This window comes from Oryx dammah, unplaced genomic scaffold (assembly GCF_014754425.2).
Source record: "Oryx dammah isolate SB20612 unplaced genomic scaffold, SCBI_Odam_1.1 HiC_scaffold_12, whole genome shotgun sequence".
Lineage (NCBI taxonomy): Eukaryota > Metazoa > Chordata > Mammalia > Artiodactyla > Bovidae > Oryx > Oryx dammah.
The window spans coordinates 68217504-68242549 of record NW_024070196.1 but is presented as its reverse complement, the minus strand read 5'-3'; the positions used below and the strand labels follow the sequence as shown (position 1 = coordinate 68242549).

At 49.8% G+C, this 25046-nt stretch overlaps 1 protein-coding gene across 10 annotated transcripts in view; it reads right to left on the bottom strand.

Annotated features, from left to right (window-relative positions):
- Nucleotides 1–2089: 2089 nt before the first annotated feature.
- MTMR3 (myotubularin related protein 3) overlaps nucleotides 2090–25046 on the bottom strand; it is a 126597-nt gene continuing 103640 nt past the window's right edge. For 4 of the 10 annotated variants that reach the window (XM_040251028.1, XM_040251026.1, XM_040251027.1 and 1 more), the window contains 12 exons: nucleotides 21709–21914; nucleotides 21063–21194; nucleotides 19654–19765; nucleotides 16043–16238; nucleotides 15077–15262; nucleotides 11977–12147; nucleotides 10634–10779; nucleotides 8474–9875; nucleotides 7267–7377; nucleotides 6723–6811; nucleotides 5982–6008; nucleotides 3750–4164 (listed from right to left, as the gene is read on the bottom strand). In XM_040251028.1, coding sequence (XP_040106962.1) covers nucleotides 3993–4164; nucleotides 5982–6008; nucleotides 6723–6811; nucleotides 7267–7377; nucleotides 8474–9875; nucleotides 10634–10779; nucleotides 11977–12147; nucleotides 15077–15262; nucleotides 16043–16238; nucleotides 19654–19765; nucleotides 21063–21194; nucleotides 21709–21914 — 2950 coding nt within the window. In that variant the 3' untranslated portion in view covers nucleotides 3750–3992. Of the gene's footprint in view, nucleotides 4165–5981; nucleotides 6009–6722; nucleotides 6812–7266; nucleotides 7558–8473; nucleotides 9876–10633; nucleotides 10780–11976; nucleotides 12148–15076; nucleotides 15263–16042; nucleotides 16239–19653; nucleotides 19766–21062; nucleotides 21195–21708; nucleotides 21915–25046 lie in introns of all 10 variants that reach the window. The other 6 variants (XM_040251025.1, XM_040251029.1, XR_005722987.1 and 3 more) reach the window with 6 other exon arrangements.

The window sequence follows — 25046 nt, the reverse complement described above, 5'->3', positions numbered from 1 at the left end:
AGAGGGTACCCTTTCCCCTCATGGCTCTGACCAACTGCCTAACCTAGAAGAGCCCCGTTTGACCGGGAAGCAGCTGGTACCTGCACAACAGGCAGCAGACGACTCCAAGCAAGGGAGAGGACACAGGCAGCACTGCCGCGGTGTACCAGGGCCAGGGAGACCGTCTCGAGTCCGAGGCTTGGGAGCGGACCCGCCGCCTCTCTCACATTCTACCTGCCCTCCAGATAGCTCATCGGTAAGCTCCACTTAGAACAAATGCTCTTAGATGATGAAATCAAACAGCTGGACCCCTGCCATGTCTTCCAAACTCCAAGTGGAGAGTCAGTCATCTTCCTGCACAGCCCAGGCCCATCACCACCGGTAGCCACACCCTCAGCAAACGCGGCATACCGCTACACAGGTTTTCAGTGGCAGGACATCACCCAGCCTCGTGGGCCAAGCCAGGTGTATCAAGCCAAGTGGCCTGAAAACTGTATTCTAGGGTTTACTCTACTCCCATTTTGATTTTTTTTTTTTTTGATAGCTGGAAGTTTAACAAATGCTCTGGGAGCATTTTGTTCATTCCCCTTTAAATGTGCCACAGTGTTTTAGAATATTCTTTGCTAATGCAGAAATGAGCATTTTAGCAAAATCAATTTTCTGTACACCTTTACTAGGAAGTCTTAGTGGATCACTGCAGCTCTATCATTTTTTGGACTCTGGTCGAATCACTGCAGCTCTGTTTTTGGACTGGGATCGAGACCAAAGTACAGAAAGAAGGGAACTACTGAGACCCAGGAAAGGCAAATCCGGAGATGACGATGACAACCTGGCACCTCAAGGTCACCTTTAGTGCTCCAGGGCTCAGAGATCAAATACCTCTGAGTGAGGAAAACTGGCCATGTCCTCGGATAACCAACTCTTCCACGTACAGCCTCCCTCATGGGGCACTTCCTTGCCTTCTGCCCACACTGTGCAGGTCTTATCCATCCTAATACCGGCAGTTCCCATCTATGGCCCCAACAGCTTTGTTAGATTCTCCCAGTATTTCTAATTTACCAAGGGCTAAAGCATTAGCCCTCAGGAACAGGAGCTCTGTGTAGACACTCACTCAGGTTTTCACAAAGTGGTCTAAGCCCAGACTCAGCTCCCTGATGGACTGAAGGCCGCTGAAGTGGCACCTCCCTCACACACCTGCCACATGGCACACACACATCTCAGACTGGAACCAGCTGGAGTGTGTTGAAGTGTGTGTGTACTTTAAGCAGTGAGGACATACAGAGAGTGACCCTGGGAGGCTCTCAGGTGGCTCATCGCAGGCCACTTGTCACGAGCCTGCAGCTCACCTCAGAAGTAAGGCTGGCGACCCCAGAGCTGGGCACTGCTCGGTCCTCCCCTCCCTTGGGAAGAATTGCACCACGTTATGTCCCCAGAGGCCCGAGGGACGGGAAGGGTGCCCAACAGTGACATGGGAAAGAAAATCCCTCTTCAGAGAGCAGGAACGAGTCAGGAAGTGACGGGACGCTATGGCCTTCCCGACTGGTTGCAGATCTAAGAGGCGGAGGTTGCTTCCTCTTGTAGGAGGCAGGAGGCCTCTAGTTATGCGCACAGTCCACTCACACCCAGTTCGGTCTCCTCTGCCCCAAGGAGTCTCTGCCAAGGACAGGCAGAGGCAGGGTGCTTTCTGGCCGCCCTCCCACAAACCCCCTTCGGTCTCCACTGCCCGCAGGCCTCGGTGGTGTGTGGGGTTAAGGGGCCAGAGCACTGGCTGAAATCAGAGTAACAGCAGGGAAAAAAAAAGCCTGGAGGACAGAGGTAGTTTTAATTGCTGTTGACACTCAGTTCTTTGGATAAGGAAGAATAGCGGACTGTGTGCTTTGCCTTTTTAACTCTGGAGATCATAGAGGCAAAAGCCATCAAGGAAGTGCGCTTCAGTGTGTGGGCGTCAAGGTGCAGGCTCCTGCCAAGTCTAGAGCTAGAAAGAAATTTAGCTTTCCCGTGTCAAAGTTCAGTTCCTCAGCAGCACCTCAAATTGCTTCTGTGTCAGAGGGAAATGGGATGAAGGGAAATAAAACCACAGGGGCAAAAATCAGAATGTGCTAGCAAACGCTACCATGCGGAACACTGAACTTTATTCACTTTATTTATATATTTAACAGTTCTAAAGTATTTACTTCTTGCTTTGACAAAAAATGAAAAATATAGGAGCGCTGATCGACTCCTCTTTAGGAGAAAAGGGTTATATGTACAGCTACGGAGAGTTACGGTTCCTCCTTTACATACAAAGAAAAATATTAATAAAAAAGTGCTTCATTGATCAAAAAAGGGCTAAGAGCTGCAAGCATTTATTCACACTGTACATCAGACCCAAGAAACCCGTAATCATTACCTCTTGGCACCTGTCACTAGGAACTGCACAATCTTCAATTAGACTGATTTCTCCCAACCTGCAAGGCCTGACCACACAGAGTGTGGAGGAGAACTTACACCCTGTTTCACTCAATGCAAATTCTGAGCAGCCTGCTGCCACTGGAAAGTCAGCCATGCTCAGGTTCCCTTGGCTTTGCCTGGACTGACAGCTCCAGGGAAGGCGTCGGGCCAAGTCTTAACTATACCCAGGCACACACAGGAGCCACCTTCCTGAGACACAACTTACCCTTTGCCAGGGAGCTGCTCCCAAAAGGTCGGGAGAGTTCCCAGGCTGCACCCCCACTGCTCACCACAATCCGCCCCGTTACCAGTTAGCAGCTTTTCGCAGCGCCGAGCATGGCCCTTCCCCGGGGAGGGAGGGCAGGCACAAACATGGACACCAAGATCACAAAGCACAAACCTAAACTCTGCTCCACCCTTCTCCATACCCACCTCCACCACAAATCCTGATTTAAGGCTCTTTGAGGGCCACATCAAAGCTTGCTGAGGAGAGGTGCCTCGCATCTCCGACGGGCTATGTCCCTTCTCTAAGGAACCCTGTAGTCACCACGTCTTGCGGCTGACAAGCAGCACAGCAGCAGGGCCCGGCTCCAAAGGGCAGTGGAGGAAGGCTGGTTCTGTGGGACACGCTCCCCCTTCCAGACGCTTGCACTCTGAAAGACCGATTCTACCCTCAAGGGGGAGATCCAGGATTGTTTGGGAGTGGGGTGGCTTAGGAACTCTGAGTCTGGACTTCCCTGTGCTGGCCGAGGAAGACAGTGGGGTACCAGGCCTGGGAGGGGGCTTTCAGGCGCTCCCCAGGCTCAGCGCGCACTCCGGCCTTGATTGCAGCAGCAGGGTGCTGTGCTCTGGCCGGTCTGACGCCCAGGGTGGGAAGAGCTGCCGGCCTGGCTGAGGGGGCCGACCACTGACAGTGAGGGGAGCCCAGACACCTGGGTCCCGTAACAAGATAACAAGAGAATCCTGTGGAGGAGGAGATGCCAGCCCTCTCAGGGCCTCGGGAGGGTGCCCCCTCCCAACCCCACTCCCACTCCTCTGCCTGTGGGGGGACTGGCCCAGCCCCGCTTGGTGGGGAGAGGGCACGGGGGCACTGCTCTTAGGGCAGATGCTCTCGGCGTCCTCAGAAGCAAAGGTTTCCACTCAGCTCTGATGTGGCGGTGGTAACGAGGATCGGTCAAAAATGGCAGTACCGGTGTTATTCCCTGCTGTCTAGCTCAGGCCTCCACTCCTGACTCAACCAGCCTCCTCCCACACTGCTCAGCATCGCTTGACAGCTGGCAGCCTCTGGTCTTCCATTAAAAAAAAAAAAAAAAAAAAATTTTTTTTTTTTTTTTTTAAAAGACAACCAGGGTACTTTTCTCTTTTTTGGAGGCAGGAGGATAGAAAATGGAGGGAAAAAAAGTGGGGGTGGGATGGGAAGGGAGGACTCAAAGCACATCCTAGCGGCACACCCCAAAGGGCCGCCATTCTGCACAGCTGGCTCACGCCCCCATTCCAAAGCGCACGGGCCTCTAGGTCTGCCCAGGTTGCGTGGGCCTGTCAGGGGAGCAGCTTGGCCTCCGCCCGCCCCAGGTAACGGAGCTTCAGTTTGAAGTGGCAGCAATGGGCTTATCCAGTTCAAGGTCAATGCTGGAGCTTGTGGGATGCAGGCTGCTATAGCAAGACTTGCACACTCGACTAGGTTCAAAGAGCTGCTGGCTGGGAACTGGAACCTTCTGGTTACAACAACTGGAGCAGAATACGTTCCCACAGTTCCTTGAGATGAGAAAAAACAAAACCAGAGTTAGTGTCAGCAGCAGAGACAGGCTGGGGAACCAGCTTCCGAAGACGGGGCTTCCCGGTATGCAACTCCGATGTGCTGGAGACTGGAGACTCCTCTACACCGAACAGTCCGGTGGGTCTAACCCAGGAAGAAGCCAGGCAGGGAAGGGAGCCCTCCCGAGCACAGTCGCACACCACTTTCACTTCAGGGTCCAGGACACTTGGCTGCCTTATCACTACAGCTCAAGGTTACCAGGTGTCAGAAGGCACTGCTCATCAGAGATCCATCAAAGCAAATGGGCCCAGGGCGGAAGGCAGCTACTAGGCTCGATGGCTGAGTCTTGGCCCAGGAAAACCCTGCGGCCACACCCACCTGAGCAATGGCCTCTGTGTAGCTTGACATCATAAAGAGGCCAGAGACCACTTCAATTGGTCTCCGAGCCGCTCAGATGAGAGAAACCTCCAGCCCACCTGGGGAGCGAGAAGCCCGTGCCCAAAGGCTCAGAGGCAGTAACAGATGCCGTCTAGGACTGCTGTGCTGCCGGCATGCGAAGCCAGGAGACGAGCAACCAGTGCCACACGCTCAGGGTGAGAGGACAATGCAGGTGAACACGTGTGCACACACACCCCCGATTAGACAAGGGTCAGTCACTCTTGTGGGTCACTCTGCTGTCCGCATGCATACCCAAGGAGTATCTGCTCTCTGAAAGCCTGACTGCACCCTGACCTCTCACCCTTCCTCCATTTGAAAGCCCAGCTCTGATGCGTGTGTGCAGCACAGGTGTCTGCACACCCAAACAGATGCTCTGCACGGCCTCCAGGAAAGGGAGCTGGCAGAGGCTGAGGTTCTGCTTCCCTTACAGCCCCACTCTGGGGAGGCCCTAAAATCAACCCCAATAAGCCCAACAGGAGACTCCAAGGAGTCTGATGCAGCCCTCCAATGACGTGGGGTGAAAAGCTAAAGGGGAACTCCTCCTCAGCCAGCATCACTCATGACCTTCTCCTTTATGCTCCTCAGAAAGGAAACCCACTGCTGGATTAAGGGCCACTTAAGCACGAAAAAGAATGCTGAAAACCCTTTGTGGACGAAAAAATACCACAAAAGGAAAGGGGCAATGAAAAGACAGAAGGAAAACCAACACACAAGACTTCATCCTCTGGAATGCAGTAATTCACAACTGTTTCTGAAAAGCATGTATCAGGAAGAACCTGTGGTTACAGAGAGAAACTGCCTCAATCTATTTCTGAATGTGTACATTTATTTCACATACCTGCTGGAATTCAACTCAAAGGCCTGCCATGAATTTGATGAGCTAAGCTTGTCTATCTGACCTCTCTCAGGCAATCCTGATGGATACCACATGGGGTCTTGCCCTGCAGTTTTCAATGCTGCAGTTCTCTGGAAAGACCACCTCTGTTTGGTCCTGGGCTTTTTTTTTTTTTTAAAGAGTAGTGATGCCAGTACTATTTTGGCATCTCAGGGAATGACTGACCCCAAAGACAAAGCTCTAAACACCCCTCTCCTGGCCACTTCACAAGACCAGCCCCTGCTGAAGCACCCCTCTCGCCATCAACCAGATGGCTCGCCTGACCTGTGCGGTCAGCAGGCGCACCCTCGGCTGCAGCCTGACCAGCTCCAGTGGTCTCCTCAGCCAGCGGCTGTGGTGCCTCCAACGGCCCCAGCCCACCTGCCTGCGCTCCCAGACCCAAGCTTCATCCCAGTGAGTGCAGAGGAGGGGAATGGGAGCGTTAGTGTGGAGAAGCTACTGTAGATGTGCAGACACCACAGACAAGCTGTTGCAAATGCTCACCACGTTTGATCAACACGATCAGTGTCCCTGCAAGGAGGGGAGAGAGACCTCAGAGGAGAAGCCTACTAAAGACATCTGGGCTTGGGGTGAGGGCGGGGAGATACATAGTCCTGGAAGCATCATCTCTGGACAGAGAGGTGGTTCCCTTTTAAACCAGGTCCACTCATGTGGGTGAGCTCTGTCACAATTCAGACCAAATTTCTATCCCAGGACACGATTCTCCAGTCACCACCCCACCTGGAGCAAAGCATCCGCAGCCACTCACTCTGCAGCCTAAAAAGAAGAGCCTTGTGGACCGAAAACTGTGTTCTCAGCCAGTCCCACCAGCCCCCCACCCCCAAGGAGTATGAGGTCAGGGAGCAGGGCAAGGGGCAGGCAAATGAAGCTCCCTGCCCACAGCAGGAAAGCTCTTTTGCTCACAGCAGCCATGCTGCATGGGAAGCACTTTCACTCTAGGAGTAAGAAGTGGTGGTTTGGGTGGAAATAGTTGTTGTTCACCAATCAAGGAAGAAAAAACAAAAAGGGACATCGTTTGTACATTTCAAAACTTACAATCACTCTAAAATGGAAGACAGACACCAAATGAAGTTCTGTAAACACCGATTTCAGAGGCACAAAAGGTGGGCCAGGGTCCTGAAGACCCCTGGGTCTGCCAGCCAGATGCCCGCATCTCCATCCGCAGGCTCTGCCCCAGCCTCGGCCCCCACACCCCACCCGCCCCGCCACTCCCCCCAGGGGTACCTGCAGTGGTGCTTCCGGCTGGCAAGCCAGAAGGCACTGTCGCAGGCGTAGCAGTGGGCGGCCAGGTGGTCAGGGAGCCAACGGGTCATCTGTAAAACATCAGGGCCAGGTCAGCGGCAGGAGACGGGACCCCAGCTGGAGCCCGTGGAGCCACGCTGGGGCAGCAAGGGCCCCAAGGACCACCCTGGCTCCAGCGGTGCCAGCCAATCAGGCCTGACGTCAGCGGCACAGGAAAGGCGTCCAGAGCGTTCCCCTCGAGGGGACTCCAAACTCCCCTGAGATCAAGAGGCAGCCAGAGCAGCCTGCTTGCTGTCAGAGTGGGCAAGGCTCTAGGGCAGAGGCACTAAGAAAAAAGGGCTGGCTCAAGTTTCCCTGGCTTAGAAACTCCAGATTTGACGGGAATTCATAGGTGCTGAGACTCAGAGAGGGCTGAGTGTGCGGTGAGGTTTTCCCTTGGCTGGGGCAGGGGGGACAGATGATGGGGGTGGAGAAGAACCGCAAACAGTTGCATGGGTGGCACTCAGAACAGGGGCTGAGCCTGTACCTCCGTGTCCTGTTTATCCACCTGCTCCCAGCTGGCTTCAGAGAAAATCTCTGTGCTGCAGCGAGACAAACAGTTCTGATCCAGATTGCTTTCCGAGTCGGGAATTGAAGTCTGTTGGCAAACAAACACAGCTGAACAGAATGAACCTGGTCTCCTCCCAGAAGAAGAAAGAGCTTGGCAAAGGGAGCACGGGGAATGTGGGCGGGCCTGGGTGTTAGGGCTGCTGAATCTCTAGGTGCCTCAGCCATCGAGAGCTGGGTTGAGCAGGTGCAGAGACAGGGTTGAGCTCAGCTGGAAGAGAGATACACAGATCTAAGGCCGGGTGCAGTGACTCTGGAGTGGAGGGGCAGACCTCGGGCTCTAGGGAGTGAGTAGGCAGAAGTGACCAGGGTGGAGGGGGAACACCGTGTCGGCTGCTCCAGGGGACCTGCCAATCTAACCCTGCCACTGACACCTGTTAGTGCTGAAACAGTGCTTTGGGCGTGTCCTCCTTTCTCTGAAGGACTCTTTGGGAAAATGAAAAAACCAAGTCAGTTTGAAGTGAAGTCACTGGATGAGCCCGCCTTTAATGTACGCTGACTGATTCAGAGCCAGACTCATACCTGTTCTTAATCACGCCAAGTCAGACCCACAAGGAAGCAGAGTGTCTCCCTGAGACCCTCCCCTCAGGTACTCCCTCCTCCAGTCACCAGGCCCATGTGCACTAACTCCCGACTGTGCTAGAAACCAATCCTCCTTCCCTTCTCTACTGCCACCACCTGCCACAAGATGGGCACAAATATGTTTAAAAAGAACTAGACCTTCCAAGCCACAGCTCATGGTACTGGGGGGTGGGGACTAACTGCTCACTAGCTATTGGGGTTAGTACAGGCACTGTGACTGGACAGGAATATCTGGTGTTGCTGGACGAATGTCATTCTGCGAGTTCACGCTCTTCAAGGCCTGACCCTCTCTGCACAGAGAACTGACCCGCCACATAGCGAGTGTGCACTCGCTTCCTGCCTCTCCTGTAGACAGGACACCAGTGGAGGGTGCGCCGGCGGGAGAGAAGCAGCAGCGCACTGCCGGTCACCTGGCGGGGGCGGTCTCCAGCCTCTCACCGGGGCTACTCTAAACCTTTCTGACTGCTTCTGAAATCTGGACAGAGGGCGCCCGGCACAGCGTGCCCATCTCCTGTGCAGCTAGGGAGGCACCATGGTGTACTCACCACTTCATCCCCAAAGTCCCCGTTGAAGCGCAGGGAGCTGGTCAGGTACTGGCTCTCTAGGCGACTCCTCAGCTCCTGGACTTGTTTCTTCAAGGTCTCCACTTCCTGCTGGTGGCCCGACTCAATCTGACGCAGGCGCTGCTGGATCGTGTCCGTGTACACGGGCATGCCGTCGTCGTCCAGGTGGCTGCGGGAAGGCTGCTCAGGGCTGCCAGCAGCCGACGGTCTCCCCGAGTGGCCGTGCAGCCACTTGGGGTGCAAGCTCCTCGTGTGGATGTGGGCAGAGCTGCAGCTTGTGGCCGACAGCTGGCGGCTCAGGGAGTCCTTGCTCCTCCCGGTCTCCCCGTTGGCGCAGTGTCCATTGGGGGTGGGGTACTTCTGGAGGGTACTAAGCCCTGGGGGCTGCTCCGAGGCCTTATTTTCAGTCTCTGGGGCACCGTTGCACACAAGCCCCTCCTTACATTCGGCTAAAGGCAAGGCACTAGGAGAATGTGCTGGGCTCCGGGCACCGCCGGGGGAAGTCCTGTGCACCGCAGGCCCCAGCTGGGGCCTCTCCGCCAGGCTTCTCTCTGCAGGCCTGGGCTCCACGGCTGGAGGAAGCACGTCCTTGCCACCGAGCCGGCCACTGTGGACCGGGCCAGGTCTGTGATGGCCCTGGGGCCCGTTGTCTGACTTCACTTTATCTTCCATTAACATGTCCACAGACCTATCCATGTTTGGTCCTCTGGTCTCAAATGAAACTTGGGAGGGCAGAGAACTTGACTGCGAGGTACCAGAGTCAACCTCCATACCTGCTGAGACGGGAAGGGCTGCCTCCTCCCTGACCTCTGCCGTAGCTCCTATCTGAGACAGTTCCACAGGGACCTCCTGGGAACCCTCTCCCCTGGGGGGCTCCTGGAGAGAACTAGGGAGAACAGTGTGCCCGCCCTGCTCAGGAACACCCTGTGAGAGCCCAGGAAGGCTGGTGCCTGGGTGGCTCCTTAGGGCAGCCTCACCCACCTCTGGCTGCTGATCAAGTTCACAGGCTGAGCCTTCGGGGCTCTTACCCCTGCTCCCCTCCTCCAACAGAGCCTCCTCTTTGACCTCCTGCACCCCTCTGTGGGCAGGCTCCTCTACCCCACTCTCCTCTTTGGTGGCCTCTTGCAAAATGTTCTCCATCTGCCCCTCAGCTACTCCAGCTGCAACAGACAGCTCAGCACCAGCCAGCACTCTGGTCGGTTTCCCCAGGCTGTCAGGCTCCGCAGGCTCCTCCCCAGGACCGGCCAGGGTGCTCAGTTCCAGCGAGCGACGGTGCTCCTGCCACTTCTCGTTCAGGCTTGGATCACTGCTGCGCCGGCTGGCCAGAGGCACTGTGTTGTCGCAGGCGGTGGTCAGATTGTCAAATGATCGGGTCTTTGGTAGCCTAAAGAAAGGAGTTTGGGGGAAATAAGGATCTGAGGTTGTTCTGGGGGAAGTCAAGAGACAACAGGTTTTAACAGGCAGTCATTTCCTCACTGGCTCCATCACAGCTACTCAAGGAGCTGTGGCGTATCTGGAATAAGGCTCAGGCTGCCGGCAGGCAGAGGTCCAGGGTGAGACCTTCTACTCTCGGGCACCTCCCCTACCCTATGCCCAACACATACAGATAAACTAACACCAAACACGGTTTCAGAAAGACAATCTTCATGATACTTCTGCATTTCTCAATTAGTGGCAAAGAAAAGTAGCGTTGCTGGTCTTCTGACAGTACAATATTTTAAGTTACTGTTCATCAGTCTGAATTCAATGAAGCTAAGTCGTAGGTTGCAAAGCAGACTATCATCTGATAAACTCTGCCTTTCAAGGGCAAGGTGACAAGTCACAGCAGGGAGGCAGGAGCACAGAGCTGTGGCTGCAACTCAAGCCAGAGGGTCACAGGAACCCAGAGGATCTGCTCCATCACTGAGAAACTGCCCACGAACAGAGCGGAAACGGTGCCCAGTACTCTTCAGGGACGAGGCTCAAGCGATCCAGAGCCTCAGAGCTCCAGACCCTTACACCTTCCCTGAGAAAACCTCAAGAGAGCTAAGAAAGACGTGTGGAGCCAGACAACGTCAAAATCTCCAACCATCCCTGCGCACACCCCAACACAGGAGTACACCCGCGAAGGCCCTGAGGACTCGGCACCAGCCCCAGGCTCACCGACTCAGGGGCGGGTCGTCAGGGCTGGAGCCTGGGGCTGGGTACGGCGCACAGCTGTCGTCCACGGGGGCGGACGGGGACGGGCAGGGCAGGTACACGGCACTCCACAGCATCAGGTTGCGTACGTGGCACACGGGGTACAGCACCTGAGGAGAGGGCGGGGACACGGGCTCAAGCAGGCGCCCACAGGCCTGCCAGCAATGCCTAGGGACAAGGGGGAGAGCAGGCACCAAGGGGGAATGCCCGGCAGCCCTCCAAGATCTCCAAAGGCCATGCCATCAGTGAAGGCACCTCTTATCTGGGGTCGAGAGCAGACGGCAGACATTTTTCACCTGAGAGCCTCTGAAATCTAAAAACGTTTTTCAAAAATCCACTTCTCATTAGTTATTTCTTAGGTCACCTTTACCGAATGACTGGCTTTTCTCAGCTTAATTTGTTGCTTTTACTGCACAACAAAGTGAGTCATTCTGCTAGATGGTGATTGTCTGTTCCCTGGTACAAAGCTTGGCTTCAGAACACACTGTCAAACCTGTTTTATAGGATCATCTAAGTTAATCATGTGGAAAGGAAGGAAGGAAGCTTTCTTCCATACTGCTACTTGTCCAGCAGGCACAGGAGAGAGAGAAGCAGCTAGCTCCAATCTTTCCTTGGACTACTTAACTGAAGTAAGAAGTTATTCATTAATAGTCCAGCAAATCAATATAACCTCGGATTAGCCTCCTTGTGACTTAGAATTTAAGGTGCACTCTGACAAGAGGAACAAGACCATGGACCAATGCACAGACGTGCACGCTTCCTTCTCTCTGCTTAACAGGTGTTCCTTTGAGAAGCAAAGTCTTAAATGAGCTGCCAGTTCTCCATGTGAGCGAAGAATCAATCAGACAGACATGCCAGCATCACACGCAGCTTTCTGCTGAGGCAGAAGCTGCAGTGGGTATCACTGCCTGTTGACACTGGGAAGGTGCGGGGGGCCTGCAGCGACTTCTGAGCTGTCAGGCATCCAGGGAACGACCTAAGTGCCTCTCCACTTGTCAGGAGATGATGCTGTGAGTAGGTTAAGCTCTGGCAGAGACGCTTAGAAAAGACTCTATTATCTAGAGTGGCCAAGTAGAGACGTGTGTTAGGTCAAACCACCCCGAACAAAGAGGAGTTGGAAGCAGGGCAAAGCATAACCAGAAAACAGGCCTTTCTCGGGACAGAGTGGTTGGAAAAAAATGGAACCAAGCTATCCAGAGACCACTGAGAGGGCTTCGAGAAAACAGCCGCTTCTTGAAAGGACCCCATGTGTCCCCATCCCCGAATTTATTCTGCTGCTGAGAGCAAAAAGGCTGAAGGATACATACGGCCTCTGACTGAGAGGAATACAGTAGGTTTTTGAAAGCCTTGTTGCCCGCCCGAAGCAGTGACCACACAGAACAAGTCCGTTCCTGAGTGTGCTTCTCTCCTCTCTCCTTGGCGTTGTTGCACAGGAATGTTCCAAAGAGGCAGGAATAGGTATGCTGCACCAGTTTCACCTGAGATCCAACATGAGGCAAAAATCAAGCAAGGGATACATGTTTTCTGGGGGGAAGTCAGCCCAGCAAAGCCACCTTCCCCAACACCCCTGATGTGCACTTCAGTTCACACTCGGGAAGGATGGGGGAGCCAAGTTGCAGCCTTCTCGCAACCCCGACCACCACCACTCCTGACTCAAAAGGGCGTTGGCACCCCCATCCTCTCAGCCGCCCTGTAAACAACTTCCGAGGTCTGAAGTTAACTGGGCACAGGAGCGGGTCAGTGCGCCACCAAGTCTGAACTGAGGGCATACTTCACAACAGCTTCTTCAACACGCTGCTGTGGAGCAGCCCAGACGTGTCTATGGGTGCAGAGAAGCAGCAGTGAGAAGCCTGCTCTCCTGCCCTGGGGAGGCGTGAGCAGTGCGATGCACAATAAGGCAGGAGGGCAGGGAAGGGGGCGGGGCACACACAGGGCAGCGTGAGAGGCCTCAGCGGCAGAGGCCTGCTGAAAAGGGGAGAGCAGGGCGTATGCGCACTGGGGGACGGAGCTGGGAGGCCGCTCCAGGCAGTAGCAACCGCAAGCGTGATGGTCCTGAGGGGAGCACAGGCTTCCAACTGCTGAGGAACTGGAGGAGGCCAGTGTGACGGGCGGACACTGCACGAGGTGAAGGGCGGGGGGAAAGAAGCCTGGCCGGTAACCTCTGCAGAGCCCTGCAGGCCTTAGAGGGACTGTGACTTCTACTGTGTGGAAAAGCAGAGTCACTAGAGGTTTCCTGACAGGAAAGACACAGTCTGTGTCATGTTTCAGAAGGACCTCTGAGGCTGCTGGACTGTCTGCACGCACCTGGGGCAACAGCTGACGGTGGCCTAGACCAGTGCTGGGAAGAGCACAGGCAGCAGTTGAGTTACCAGGTCTAGACACATGTTTAAAGCACGACGACAGAGTCTGCCGATAGACTGAATGCGGAATATGAAAGGGAAGTTGAGGACAACATAAAAGCTTTGCCCTAAATGAACTGAAGGATTGAGGTGCCATTTGGTGAGAAGGAAGACTTCTGGAAGATCAGTTTTGAGGTAGGGAGATATAGATATTAAGAACTAAGTTCTGAAAATGAAATATCATTAAGACATTCAAGTGGATATCAGAGCCTGGAGTTAAGTAGAGACAGAGGTCTATGTTGAAGACTATACATGTGGGAATCACAGAAAGCAATTAAAGCCAAAGGACTGGATGAATCCCTAGAGAAGGAGCCTGAACTCTGGGGCATTCCAATGTTCAGAAGTTGGGGGTAAGGAAGAACCGGCTAAGGAGACAGAAAGGACCAGCTGGTGAAGCAGAGAACTAACAGTGTGTGCTAGAAGTCAACTGAAGAGAATGTTTCAGAAAGGGATGACTCAAGTATGCCAAATGTTAGCGATGAACCAAAGATGAAGACGAGTCAAAAGGTACAAACTTCCTATTATAAAACAAGTCAGCAGGATGGGACGTGAGTTAGGGGGATCTAAGTTAGGGGGTCGGACGTTAAGACAGTAATACTGTGCTATATATCTGAAAGCTGCCAGGAGAGCACATCTTAAAAGCTCTCATCATAAGAAAAAACTTTATCACTATGCATGGTGACAAATGTTAACTAGATTTTGCAGTATCTTCTAGCAGATGTGAGAGTTGGACTATAAAGAAAGCTGAGCTAAAGAAAGCTGAGCACCAAAGAATTGATGCTTTTGAACTGTGGTGTTGGAGAAGACTCTTGGAGAGTCCCTTGGACTGCAGGGAGATCCAACCAGTCCATCCTAAAGGAGACCAGTCTTGGGTGTTCATTGGAAGGGCTGATGTTGAAGCTGAAACTCCAGTACTTTGGCCACCTGATGCGAAGAGCTGACTCATTTGAAAAGACCCTGATGCTGGGAAAGACCCCTCCTGCTGAGGGCAGGAGAAGGGGACGACAGAGGATGAGATGGTTGGATGGCATCACCGCCTCGATGCACATGGGTCTGGGTAGACTCCGGCAGGTGGTAATGGACAGGGAAGCCTGGCGCACTGCGGTTCATGGGGTCGCAAAGAGTCGGACACGACTGAGCGACTGAACTAACTAACTAGCAATATGTGCAAGTATCAAATCACTGTTGTATACCTGAAACTAACAAAATATTATCTATCAATTATACTGCAAATTTTTTAAAAGGTGACTGAAAACTGATCACTGGGTTAGCGATGTGAAGATCATTGGTGACCTTAACAAGAGCAGCTCTGGTGAAGTGGGGTGAACACCTGACTGAACCAGGTTTAAGAGAGAAGGCGAGAAAAATTTGGGAGAGTAAATGTAGCAGACCTGAGGAGCTCTGCTGTGAAGAAATAAGAAATGAGGTTGCAGCTCGAGGGGATGCAGGATCCAGGAACAGGTGTGATGAGATAGGAGGCACTGCACCCTGCTCGTACGCCGACGGCAGTGATCCGGAAAAGCAGGAACAGGCTGACAGAGGGCGGGAAGCAGGAATGCTGAAGCCGTGAAGCTGAGCAGAGGAGGGCGTGGAAGCTGGTGCCCAGGTGGAGGGAGGCTGGAAGAGGGCAAGGCCAGTGTGTCCTCCTTCAAAGGTTGGGAGCAGAGAGCAGGGAATAGACCCAGGCAGGTTGGTGTGACTGACTGGAGGGAGCAGACGAAAACCTATTGTTTCTATTTTTTACTACTATTTAGTGCTTCTATTATCCATTTTTAAAGCTACATCTGGAACAACTCAAAGACTTTACATAAACTTAGTGCACATGGATTCATTAAATGAACAAACACCTGTGTTACCTTTTTTCTAAAATAAAAAAGGTAAGAATAGCCCCTTAATTAAATCTAGAAAGGATGCTGTTTAAAGTGAAAACTGGTCCACTAACACTTACACTGATACCTCTATGAATTTAGAAGGTCCCCAAAATGAAGAACCACAAGCACAGACTCACAAGGAATGCTTCATTGAACTCAAAAGAGCATGGAAATTGCCTCTGAAGCTGATGAACACAGTCAAGCCACTGCAAAAACACTGGGCAGCGCTCGTTCAGATCATCCGCGTTCTCCCCGTGACCACACCGGTCAGCAAACTTGTGGCCAAAATCCAGCCACTCCATCTCCACGAGGACCTGGAAACCCTGCGGGGAAGCACCCATGAGAGACCCATTTGTGCCTGTCTATCCAAACTATGACTGTCCTGAACCCAAGGCCACCGACAGGAATCCCTTTCAACGGCCTCCACACAGCCCATCAGGAGCCCCAACCCAGCCCCGTGGCCAAATGATGGGACACATACTTAGGACGGTTTCCCAATTCCCCTGCCTCCACCCCCCAATCAGCAGAGGGGTGGTAACTAAGCATTTATCTAAGTGTTTAAGACTATTTTTAGTGCTTCATTCACTATTAAAAAGTCACACTTTTGTCCCCTTCATATCTTATTTTTAAATTTCATGTTACACTTATGAAGTCATGTTTGTAAAATCTTTCCCTATCCCAGATTTACATATATTTTAGGGTACCTTAAAGGTTTTTCTTGTCTCTCTAGCCCAACAGGTGATATTTCACAACAGGGTTCTTTCTCCACAGAACACTGTGGTGATATTTAGACCCATTATCCTAATAAGCACGTCAAGATCCCTCCTACAGAAACCCCATTTTCCGGGGTAGCCAAAACTTTTCCAAGTAGATATTCTGCAAAGGAAAATATGTCTGTATACTTAGTACCTTATTACCTACAATCCACCCCCTTTTAAGAGGGAAAAGCACTGTGGTAGGTACTACCACAATTCAGCTCAAGGTAAAGGAGCAGTGATTCTAAACCATAGAAATTCCACTTTGACTGGAGGACCACCTCAACCAAGACTTATCCTAAAACCCTGCCCGGCTTCCCCTGGTGATCCTGAAGTGTTCCGCCCTACCTCGATGGTCCGGTAGTAAGGGTCCAGCAGGAGCTTCGCCAGCGCCACAATCTGGGGGGTGCGGTCCCAGCCGTCGGAACAGTGCACCAGCACCGGCCGCTGGTCGCGGTCCACGGCGTGCACCACCAGGAGCGCCGACTTCAGCAGCACAGACAGGTGATGCAGCCACTTGGTGCTCTCGAGAGCCGAGAGCCAACTGAAAAACCAAACACAAGCGGATGGGAAATGCTGCTTTTTATGAGACACTGGATCATGCCAAATACCCATCAAACTGAAAAGCAATTCCCAAAGACATTTCCCTCCAAATACAACAAACAGAAAATCTCTGTCTTTATAAAGTACGTACAAGGATTAGGCCCAGGCCCTACCATGCAAAACAGGAAAGCCTTAGGAACAGGACAGTAATTAACAGGGCCACCTTTTGTTCCAAAAATCTTACTGCTAATTACCCAGGGAGAATTAATAATTTTCAGTCTGTAAAGAGTTGTATCTACCCAATAAAGCTAGTTCTTTCTGGAATTTTCTCCTAAAGAAAAAAAAATGCAACCACTTCTGAGATGGAAAAGAGAAAATATTTGTATTTAATGATCAGCAACTCTGCCTAACAAGTTCTCAGAAAAAAAAAAAAAAAGGAAAACTCAAATATATAAGTCTGTGGGGACTTCCCTGGTGGTCCAGTTAAGACTCTGCACTCCTGATGCAGGGGGCCAGGGTTCGATCCTGGTCTGGGAGCTAGAACCCACATGCTGCAACTACAAGTTCATATACGCAACTCAAGACCCCACATGCTGCACCCAAGACTTGGCATACACAAATAAAATAATTAAATACATTTAAAGCAACATGTTTCTGTAACAAGATACAGTGGCTTCCCTAGTGGCTCAGATGGTAAAGAATCTGCCTACAATGCAGGAGACCTTGGTTCAACCCCTGGGTCAGGAAGATCCCCTGGAGAAGGGAATGGCAACCCACTCCAGTGTTCTTGACCAGAGAATCCCACGGACAGAGGAGCCTGGTGGGCTACAGTCCACGGGGTCACAAAGAGACAGACATAACCAAGGGACTAACACTTTTATAACAAGATACAAGTTGGATGCCACTCCAAAAACAGTGCAGATAACATCACTTACCACTACTGATAAAGTCTTCAATGTTTATGGATTAGAACTGTGTAGGCCCAAACTAATGATTTAGACTTACACAAATGAGTAGCCAATGGCTGCGCATTGTTACTGGGCTTAGTGAAGACTGGATTCAACCCATGGTGGATTCATGTGAATGTATGGCAAAACCAATACAGCATTGTAAAGTAAAATAAAGTAAAAAAAAAAAAAGACTGGATTCAGCAGGGATCGAAAAAAATCTTTTTTCAAAAGGCCTTCAAAAAGTAGCAAATCCCAAGAATTACCCCTTGGGAATAATGACAATAGGTTTTTTTAAATTGTGCTGACATTTTGTTTCTTCTGCCCTGCCATGAATTCTACTCCCCACCCCCCACAAAAAGCTCAAATTTCTCCAAACTATCATCAGATCTGTGGTTAAGGCCATAGTCCAGCCCTTCAAACACTGAGTCTGAGGAGGGAATCAATACTTCTGTCGGGGACTAAGAGAAGGCTTTTGCTGTGACGAGTCTATAAAGGCCTATTAAACCTTGGGGGATAAGTATGAATTTCTGGAATAGCCCAAAGAGAGGGTCTTTCCAGGCAAAAAGACAACAAAACGTACTGCATACGCACTGGCTTCACAAGGATTGGCTTGTTCTACCAACCAGACTGACTCCTAAGAGGGCAGACACTGCCTCAGGCAGTTACACCTGCCCTGTGCAGTGCCTAGCATACACTGAAGGTTCCTACTTTTTAAGTCGTGGGTAAAAATTCAATCTCAAGACTTTCTATGGCCTATTAAATACCTGAGAAACATTTTTTGCAGGTGGATTCTTTATTCTTATTCCTCATAGTCTTGAAAAAGAAAACTGAAAGTTGGGGCTTAGGAGAACAAATGGCTAGTTACCTCCTGGCCCCTGGAGAAACAGTAACTGAGAACCTGGTTCTCTTGAACCTGACTGACCCATCCTTACAACCCAGTCGGTGTCTCCAGCCTAACACAGGAGCTGCACCCAAGTCTGCTGACGCAGGAGGTGCTGACACTGCAGCCTCCCTCGTCCTGTTCTCAAAATCTGACGGAGAAACACAACCAGGCCCGGGCCCTCCCCAGCTGCAAACAAGTGTCAGGAGGCCGGCTTACAGCTGCTCCCGCCACAGCCATAGTGTCTCTTTATCTACAGGGAAGTGTCAGTAATGCATTATGATCTGTGCCAAATACAGACAAGTCATTTCCTTCTTCCTTTACAACCTCCCTCCTCCCTGACATTCATGTGGACCAAACAAGGGCTAATTAATTACATCTTCTTGACTCAGGAGCTTAAAAAACAGCTTTTTAAGAAAGACTTTTAACCTATGGAAGATATTAGAGATCAGGGAGTACTGACGCTATCCTTTTTATAGGCAGGACAAACTGATAACCACAGGAATGAAGCCACTTGGCTCGAGTCACGCAGTCAGTGGCAGGTGCCCTGGACCTGAGCAGACTGTGTGTGTGCCATCAGCAGGGAAGGGAGCGCTACTAGCTGGGCTCTAAGTTCGCGTAGCAGATGCAAACTGCTGACCCTCAGACAAGACAGCCATTATTTCTTTGGTCAGGCTTTTCCCCCAAGGACAACTGCTTCACCCTCTCGGCTGATTGCAACTATGATGAAATTAATCATTTGCTACCAGGAGTTCGTACAAGTGATTCAGGCAGCCACCATTTGATTTAATCAAAGAATGCTGCAAAATTGATGCAGTCATGAGATCTACTCAACAGAACTCAGAGAAACTGCCACGGGCTCCAGCACAAACACCAGAAAGGAGAAAACTCTATCCTCCGGCACCATTTCCAGCTTCCAAAATAGTGAAGCGGGGGCCTTCAAATATTTATCTGTCCATATTTGTTTTTACAGAGCGTTCCTCCTAATTTATCTTGTATTCAAACAGTTCCCTTGTGGGGAGGGGTGTTATTTCACCTTCCTCACAGCAAATGCCAGCCATTCATTTTTAATAAGCAATAAAAATCATGGTAATGTTTTTAGTAAATAAGAAAGTAGTTTAAAATCAGAAGCAAATGTAAAAGGAGCTGATCTCCTGGCATGTTTAAAAGTTTAACCCTTTCTAGAACATGATGAATACACTTTTACTGTTCACGGTAAAACACTCCAGTTCAGAGGAGGTTAAGTGTCACTACAGGATGTCAAAAAACACATAATTAAGTTACTCTGAGTCAAAAACATGGAGAAGAGAAAGAAGAGGGCCCAGGAAAAGTAAGGCAGCGGTGCTTCCATTCTGAGGGTTTGAGACCTATTCCCTGCTGCACATTTCCATACCTTTCAAAGGGCTAGATTTTTCTCCTAGCTCCTCCTTTTTGCTAAATGATCCTCACACAAGAAGGAGAACACCCATGGACTCATAGTAAAACTGAAGTTAACCAAAAAAATAGAAAAACCCCCTCCAACTCATTAAAAAAGAAAAAAAAAAAAAAAGGACAGTGCAAACTTAAAGCCAAGGCCAAGGTCTTACTTTCCCGGATCTGGCATCTGAGTGCACAGCAAACGCAGAGACTGAAAACTCCTCCGAATTGAATGAATATTTGCCATCCCCATAAAGACAACTTCACAGTTTGGGTAATACTCTGGAGAGAACAACAGAGAGAACACAAATATGGTGAATTTAATCCACAACACCAAGTTCAAAAGGAGCAAACTGGCTGTAAAACAATCCACTGTAGCTGCTGACTAATGAGATACTGGTATTTTGATGACTATTAGCCCAGTCCTTTACTATGAGATGAAAACAGCACTTGATTTCTAGCCATCTTTTCGAAAAGGAAGGACGTGTGAAAAAGACGTGAGGATGTGTCAGTCGCTCAGTTGTGTCCAACTCTTTGTGACCCCATGGACTGCAGCCTGCCAGGTTTCTCTGTCCATGGAATTCTCTAGGCAAGAATACTGGAGTGGACTGCCATTCCCTTCTCCATGTGAAGAAGACACTGACATAAAATAGAAGCTTTTATTAAAAAAAAAAGCTCCGACTTCCACTTTAGGGTCTCTCAGGTGGCTCAGTGGTGAAGAATCCACCTGCCAGTGTAGGAGATGTGGGTTCGATCCCTATGTCAGGAAGATCCCCTGGAATAAGAAATAGCAACCCACTCGGGACCTCCTGCCTGGGAAATGCAATGGACAGAGGAGCCTGGTGGGCTGCAGTCGATGCTGTCACAAAGACTCTGACGTCACTGAACGACGGAGGGGCCCCCCACACTCTTCTACCTTACCCCAGGCTTGCTTCTTGGGCCTCTGCTAACTTGCATCTCTGGAATGATAAGAAGAACCTAGCAGAACCACGTACTTATGTATTCAAATTCTGTGCTCAAACTGCTTTTTCCAGCAATTAGTTCACATCTGAATAAGGAGCTTAGTGCCTCTACCTGCTCCATCGGCACACAACCTGCACCCAAGAGGCCCCTCCTTGGAGAAAGCCAGTGTGCGAACAGTGGGGCTGCTCTAAGTCAGGACTGAGGTGCTTCACTAGAGCTGTATTCACTTCAATCTCTACCCCATGTTTTTCAAGTAAAACCATGTGAGGACTTCTCTGTGGGGCCAGTGATGAGCATACCCAATGTCAAACACAATAAAAAGCTTTTAAAAGGCTGAGAAATCAAGCCACCAAAGCAGCAGCTTCCAAACCTAACAGGCCTTCTTAAGGGCCTTTCCTTATCACCAGAAGGCTGGCACGGGGAAGAATCTGTGCTTTCACTGCGCTCCCTCCTCCATTTCTCCCATGAGAAGAGCATGCAGTACTGTCAATCCAAGGAGCTGCGGCTCTCTCATGACAGGCTGAGGAACATGGCTTTCCATTCATTTCGAGTTGAGCACTAAGACCCAGGCGGGTGTGGGCAGGACTCCCAAGGACAGAAGCACTGTGCGCCTCACCTGGGCACTCACAACCTCCTCCTTTGGCTCGGTTTGCCACTGCAGCTGCATAGGAGCGTGCGTCCAAGATCAAAAGCTTCTGTGGCTGGATGGCTAAACTCTCTGCTCCTGAAGCATTTGACAGAGAAGAATCTGGGGACAACAGGAGCAGGAAGAAAAAACGAAATGAACCTATCTCAGAATTGTTGCAAAATAAAAACGACAGGCACTTATTACAGTACCCAAAAAATTCAATTAAGTGAAGTCCACCTAACCCAAACTACCTAAATACAACGGGACTTCTCTCCCGAGTTTGTTTTCTATTTTGCCTACAGTCTCTTATACTTCAGTTCTACCTAGAATGACTGCAATGTAAGCCCAGTGTTTCCCTCACGGTCTGAAAACATTGTAGGTCCCCTATCACATGTAGAGTCCATCTTGTCACAATGGCAAGAAAGACAACACTCTAGCCCTCTTAACCAAGTGTGAGAGAGAAGGTCTTCTGGTTTTTGCCAAGACCCACGACTCCCCAAACAATCCCACTAACTGAAGCTTCACTCTCGCTCTTCTATGAAACCAAATTCTGTCTTAAAAGAAAAAGGCCATTTCAAGAAAAGTTTCTCAGATGCTATAAAAACTTGCTGCCAGAGGCCCAGGGATTCCTTACCGAACTCCACATCAGAGAGGTCTCCTGCACAGGGGAAGTCTCGGGGACTGTTCCTAGCCGACGGCTTGCTGCCACTGGATCGGGAGTCAGAGGCACAAGCTCTGGCTACAGACTGCACCAGGTGCTCATCGTCAGCGTTCCTCCAGCCCCACCAGCTGACCTCTGGCTGTCCGCAGCGGGCAATGACGGCTCCATTGCTCTGGTGCCTGTGCGGGGAACAAGACGACAACTGCACCCAACGCCGTGGCCCCATTCGGATACTCTGAGCTCATACAAAAAGTGACACAGTAGATTTTAAATGCCTTAATGAATGGTACGTGATGGGTTAACTTCAAGGCCTCCCAGGGCAGAAGTCTTATAAACCATCAAGAATAATGAAATCTATCTGGATCTTTCTGGATTATCATACCATTTTAGAGACCTCTGTAGAATAACCGACGAAATGATAAATGTGTATTCTTACAGAAAACAAAATATTCATGAAGAATATATGAATAACTACTTTTGGAAACCTGGGTAAAAAAATAAAATACCAACACCACACTAATTCTGCTACTTAATAATGAAACATTAATCTCTCCTTTTTAATACTATACCTGCATATCCAAGCTTAATGGATGCCAAGACAAACATCTGTTTCCTCCTGACTTCTGAGGACCCAGCATAGCAACTGTGCAATTACGGCTGGCTTGAGGATTCTTTTCAAAACAAGATCCCACATTTGGGACTGAAATATTTACCTGGCCCACAGTGGACTGCTTTACAAAACCTCCTGAGATTTCATGAGTCACAACTGCTCTTACTATAGGCAGATGGCTCAATGAGCCAGTTATCCTTCCGTAAACTCTTAGAAGGAAATGAATAGCATAAAACATCAATAAGCCATACTCTGATAAGATCCTTTTCCACAAAAAAAAAAAAGACCAGAAATCATATTCATTGCCTATCCAAGCTTTTCCTAATTAGGAATTTTAGTAAGGTAATTTTAGCAACTAAGAAGTTGTAAGGGTAATGTAATTTGGTGACAAAAGGAAATCAAGCTCTAATACATATCACAACATGGATGAACCCTGAGTATGTTATTGCTGCAAAGTGAAAAGTCAGTCACAAAAGACCACATTATGATTCCATTTATAAAGTGTCCCCAACAGGAAGCTCTATAGAGACAGTAGTAGATTTACTGATAACCCAGAGCTAGGGGGTGTGAGGAGGGAACAGGGAGTGTCTGCTAACGGGCCTGGGATTGCTTTTCAGGGTGGGGAGAGCATACTAAAGGACGTGTGGTGACGGTCGCACAGCACAGTGAACATACTTCAACCACTGAGCTGCACACACTGAAAAGGCGGACTGTACGTGGCAGCTCAAGAAAGCCGCTTAGATGCTACAGAAGTAGTCAGTTCACTATAAAAGTCAATGAGTAAAAAGCTAGTAAGCAAAAAATTTTAATATCTCCCAAATTCTATATCCTAGAGAGAACAGTCAATGTTCTTTATTCCCATTAAAATTGTTTCCAAATGCACATTCATCCTCATAGAACATATGTGGATGCCTTATGCACAGATGGGTTTTAAACAGCCAGACTATTGCATCTATATGTTTTGTTCAAAAGACAATGTGAGAACAGTTTTTGTTTTTAATCCTAAAATTCATAAACAATAAAATTAAGTTTGGCAACAATAAATTCCACTGGAATCATCAGTTTGTTTGTCGTTTTTAAATCCTCCCTCATTATGAGAGACAAATAATAGAAAGTACTTGTGTACTGCCAACACAACAATTAGGTCAACTGCTGAATGGAGCCAAACTATAAATAAAACCTCATTGATTCTTAAAATGCCTACTAGCATACAATAATAGATGCTGGGTAACCAATAAGCTGAGGGGCGGCAGCTCTTTACAAAATAGGCTGGTGGGGCCTTTGCTGCACATCCTTTTTTTCCGAAATTTTTCCCAGCAACGCTCGAGAACAGTAGATGGCACTCGTCAGCCTCGGTCTTGGGTTTTAAGGGTCATAGTATGACAGCTAGATCGCAACTGAATTGCTGCAAAAAGCAGCTTCTGCAGTCTTCTAAATGCTTTAGGTAGCATGAAAGAGAACAAAAACACTGTAGCTAAAAATCACTAGAGTTTCTATCATTTTAAAACAGAGCCGGAAAAAATAAAACTTAAGAGGTTCAATGGATGAGTCCCCTACTAAACAGTGAATTCTTCAATTTTACATATAGAAAGATACAAATGTTTAAACTATCCCAAAGTTAGTATTAGTCAAACTCCCTAAATGACTAGAAAAGTAAAAGTGTTAGTTGCTAAGTTGTGTCCAACTCTGTGACTCCATGGACTGTAGCCCTCCAGGCTCCTCTGTCTGTGGGATTTCCCAGCCAGGAATACTGGAGTGAGTTGCCATTCCCTTCTCCGTGAGATCTTTCCGACCCAGGGATGGAGCCGGGGTCTCCTGCGTTGCAGCAGATTGTCTACCATCAGAGACACCAGACAGCCCCATGACTAGAAGTTTCTAATAATCACTCAGTGAGAGAGAGAGCTGTGACTTGCACTACAGATGGGCAGCCTTTGCACTGTCTTGCTGTGTTAACGCAATCTCCATCTTCAATAATAAAGCCAATTAAGCACTCTCGTCACCATGGGAAAAAGCACTGATCAGATGCTGGTTCATTGTGGTGCTTTCAAGTAAGTGCGGCCAGCAACCTCAAGAGTCATTAGCGATCTACAGACAACTACATTCAGTAAACACATGCTGGATTCAGAAGCATCCTGCCACCTGAACTAACAAAGCTCATTCTCTCTGGCATAAACTTTGGAAGAGAAAAGAAGCTTCCCATGTTTATTCTAAGTCTTTCTTCGGCCTACACTTTTAGGCCTCTCTACCAACAGGGAGAATTTCACTGAACAACCCTTGCTTTGAGATGAGAGTCCTTTCCCCTTACGCTCAAAGTCAGCAAACTCCGCAAATGACAGGGCTGCTGATCTAACACAGCTGCTGGCCGCACAGCAGCAGCTGGCAGCTTTCCCTATTTGAGCTGGGCTGATCACTGATAAGACTCCTAAATCCTTTCAGCTTGCGCTGCTCTCTAATTCCTATGTCAGCCTTACCACTTGAATGATAGGTAAATTTGGTGACCTACTTTTCTAGAGGTGTCTGAAAACGACAGTGATGAAAACTGAGATTGAAAATTTAATGGGTTTCCCTGGTGGCTCAGATAGTAAAGAACCTGCCTGCAATGCAGGAGACCTGGGTTTGATCCCTGGGTCGGGAAGAACCCCAGGGGAAGGGAATGGCTACCCCCTCCAGTATTCCTGCCTGGAGGATTCCATGGACAGAA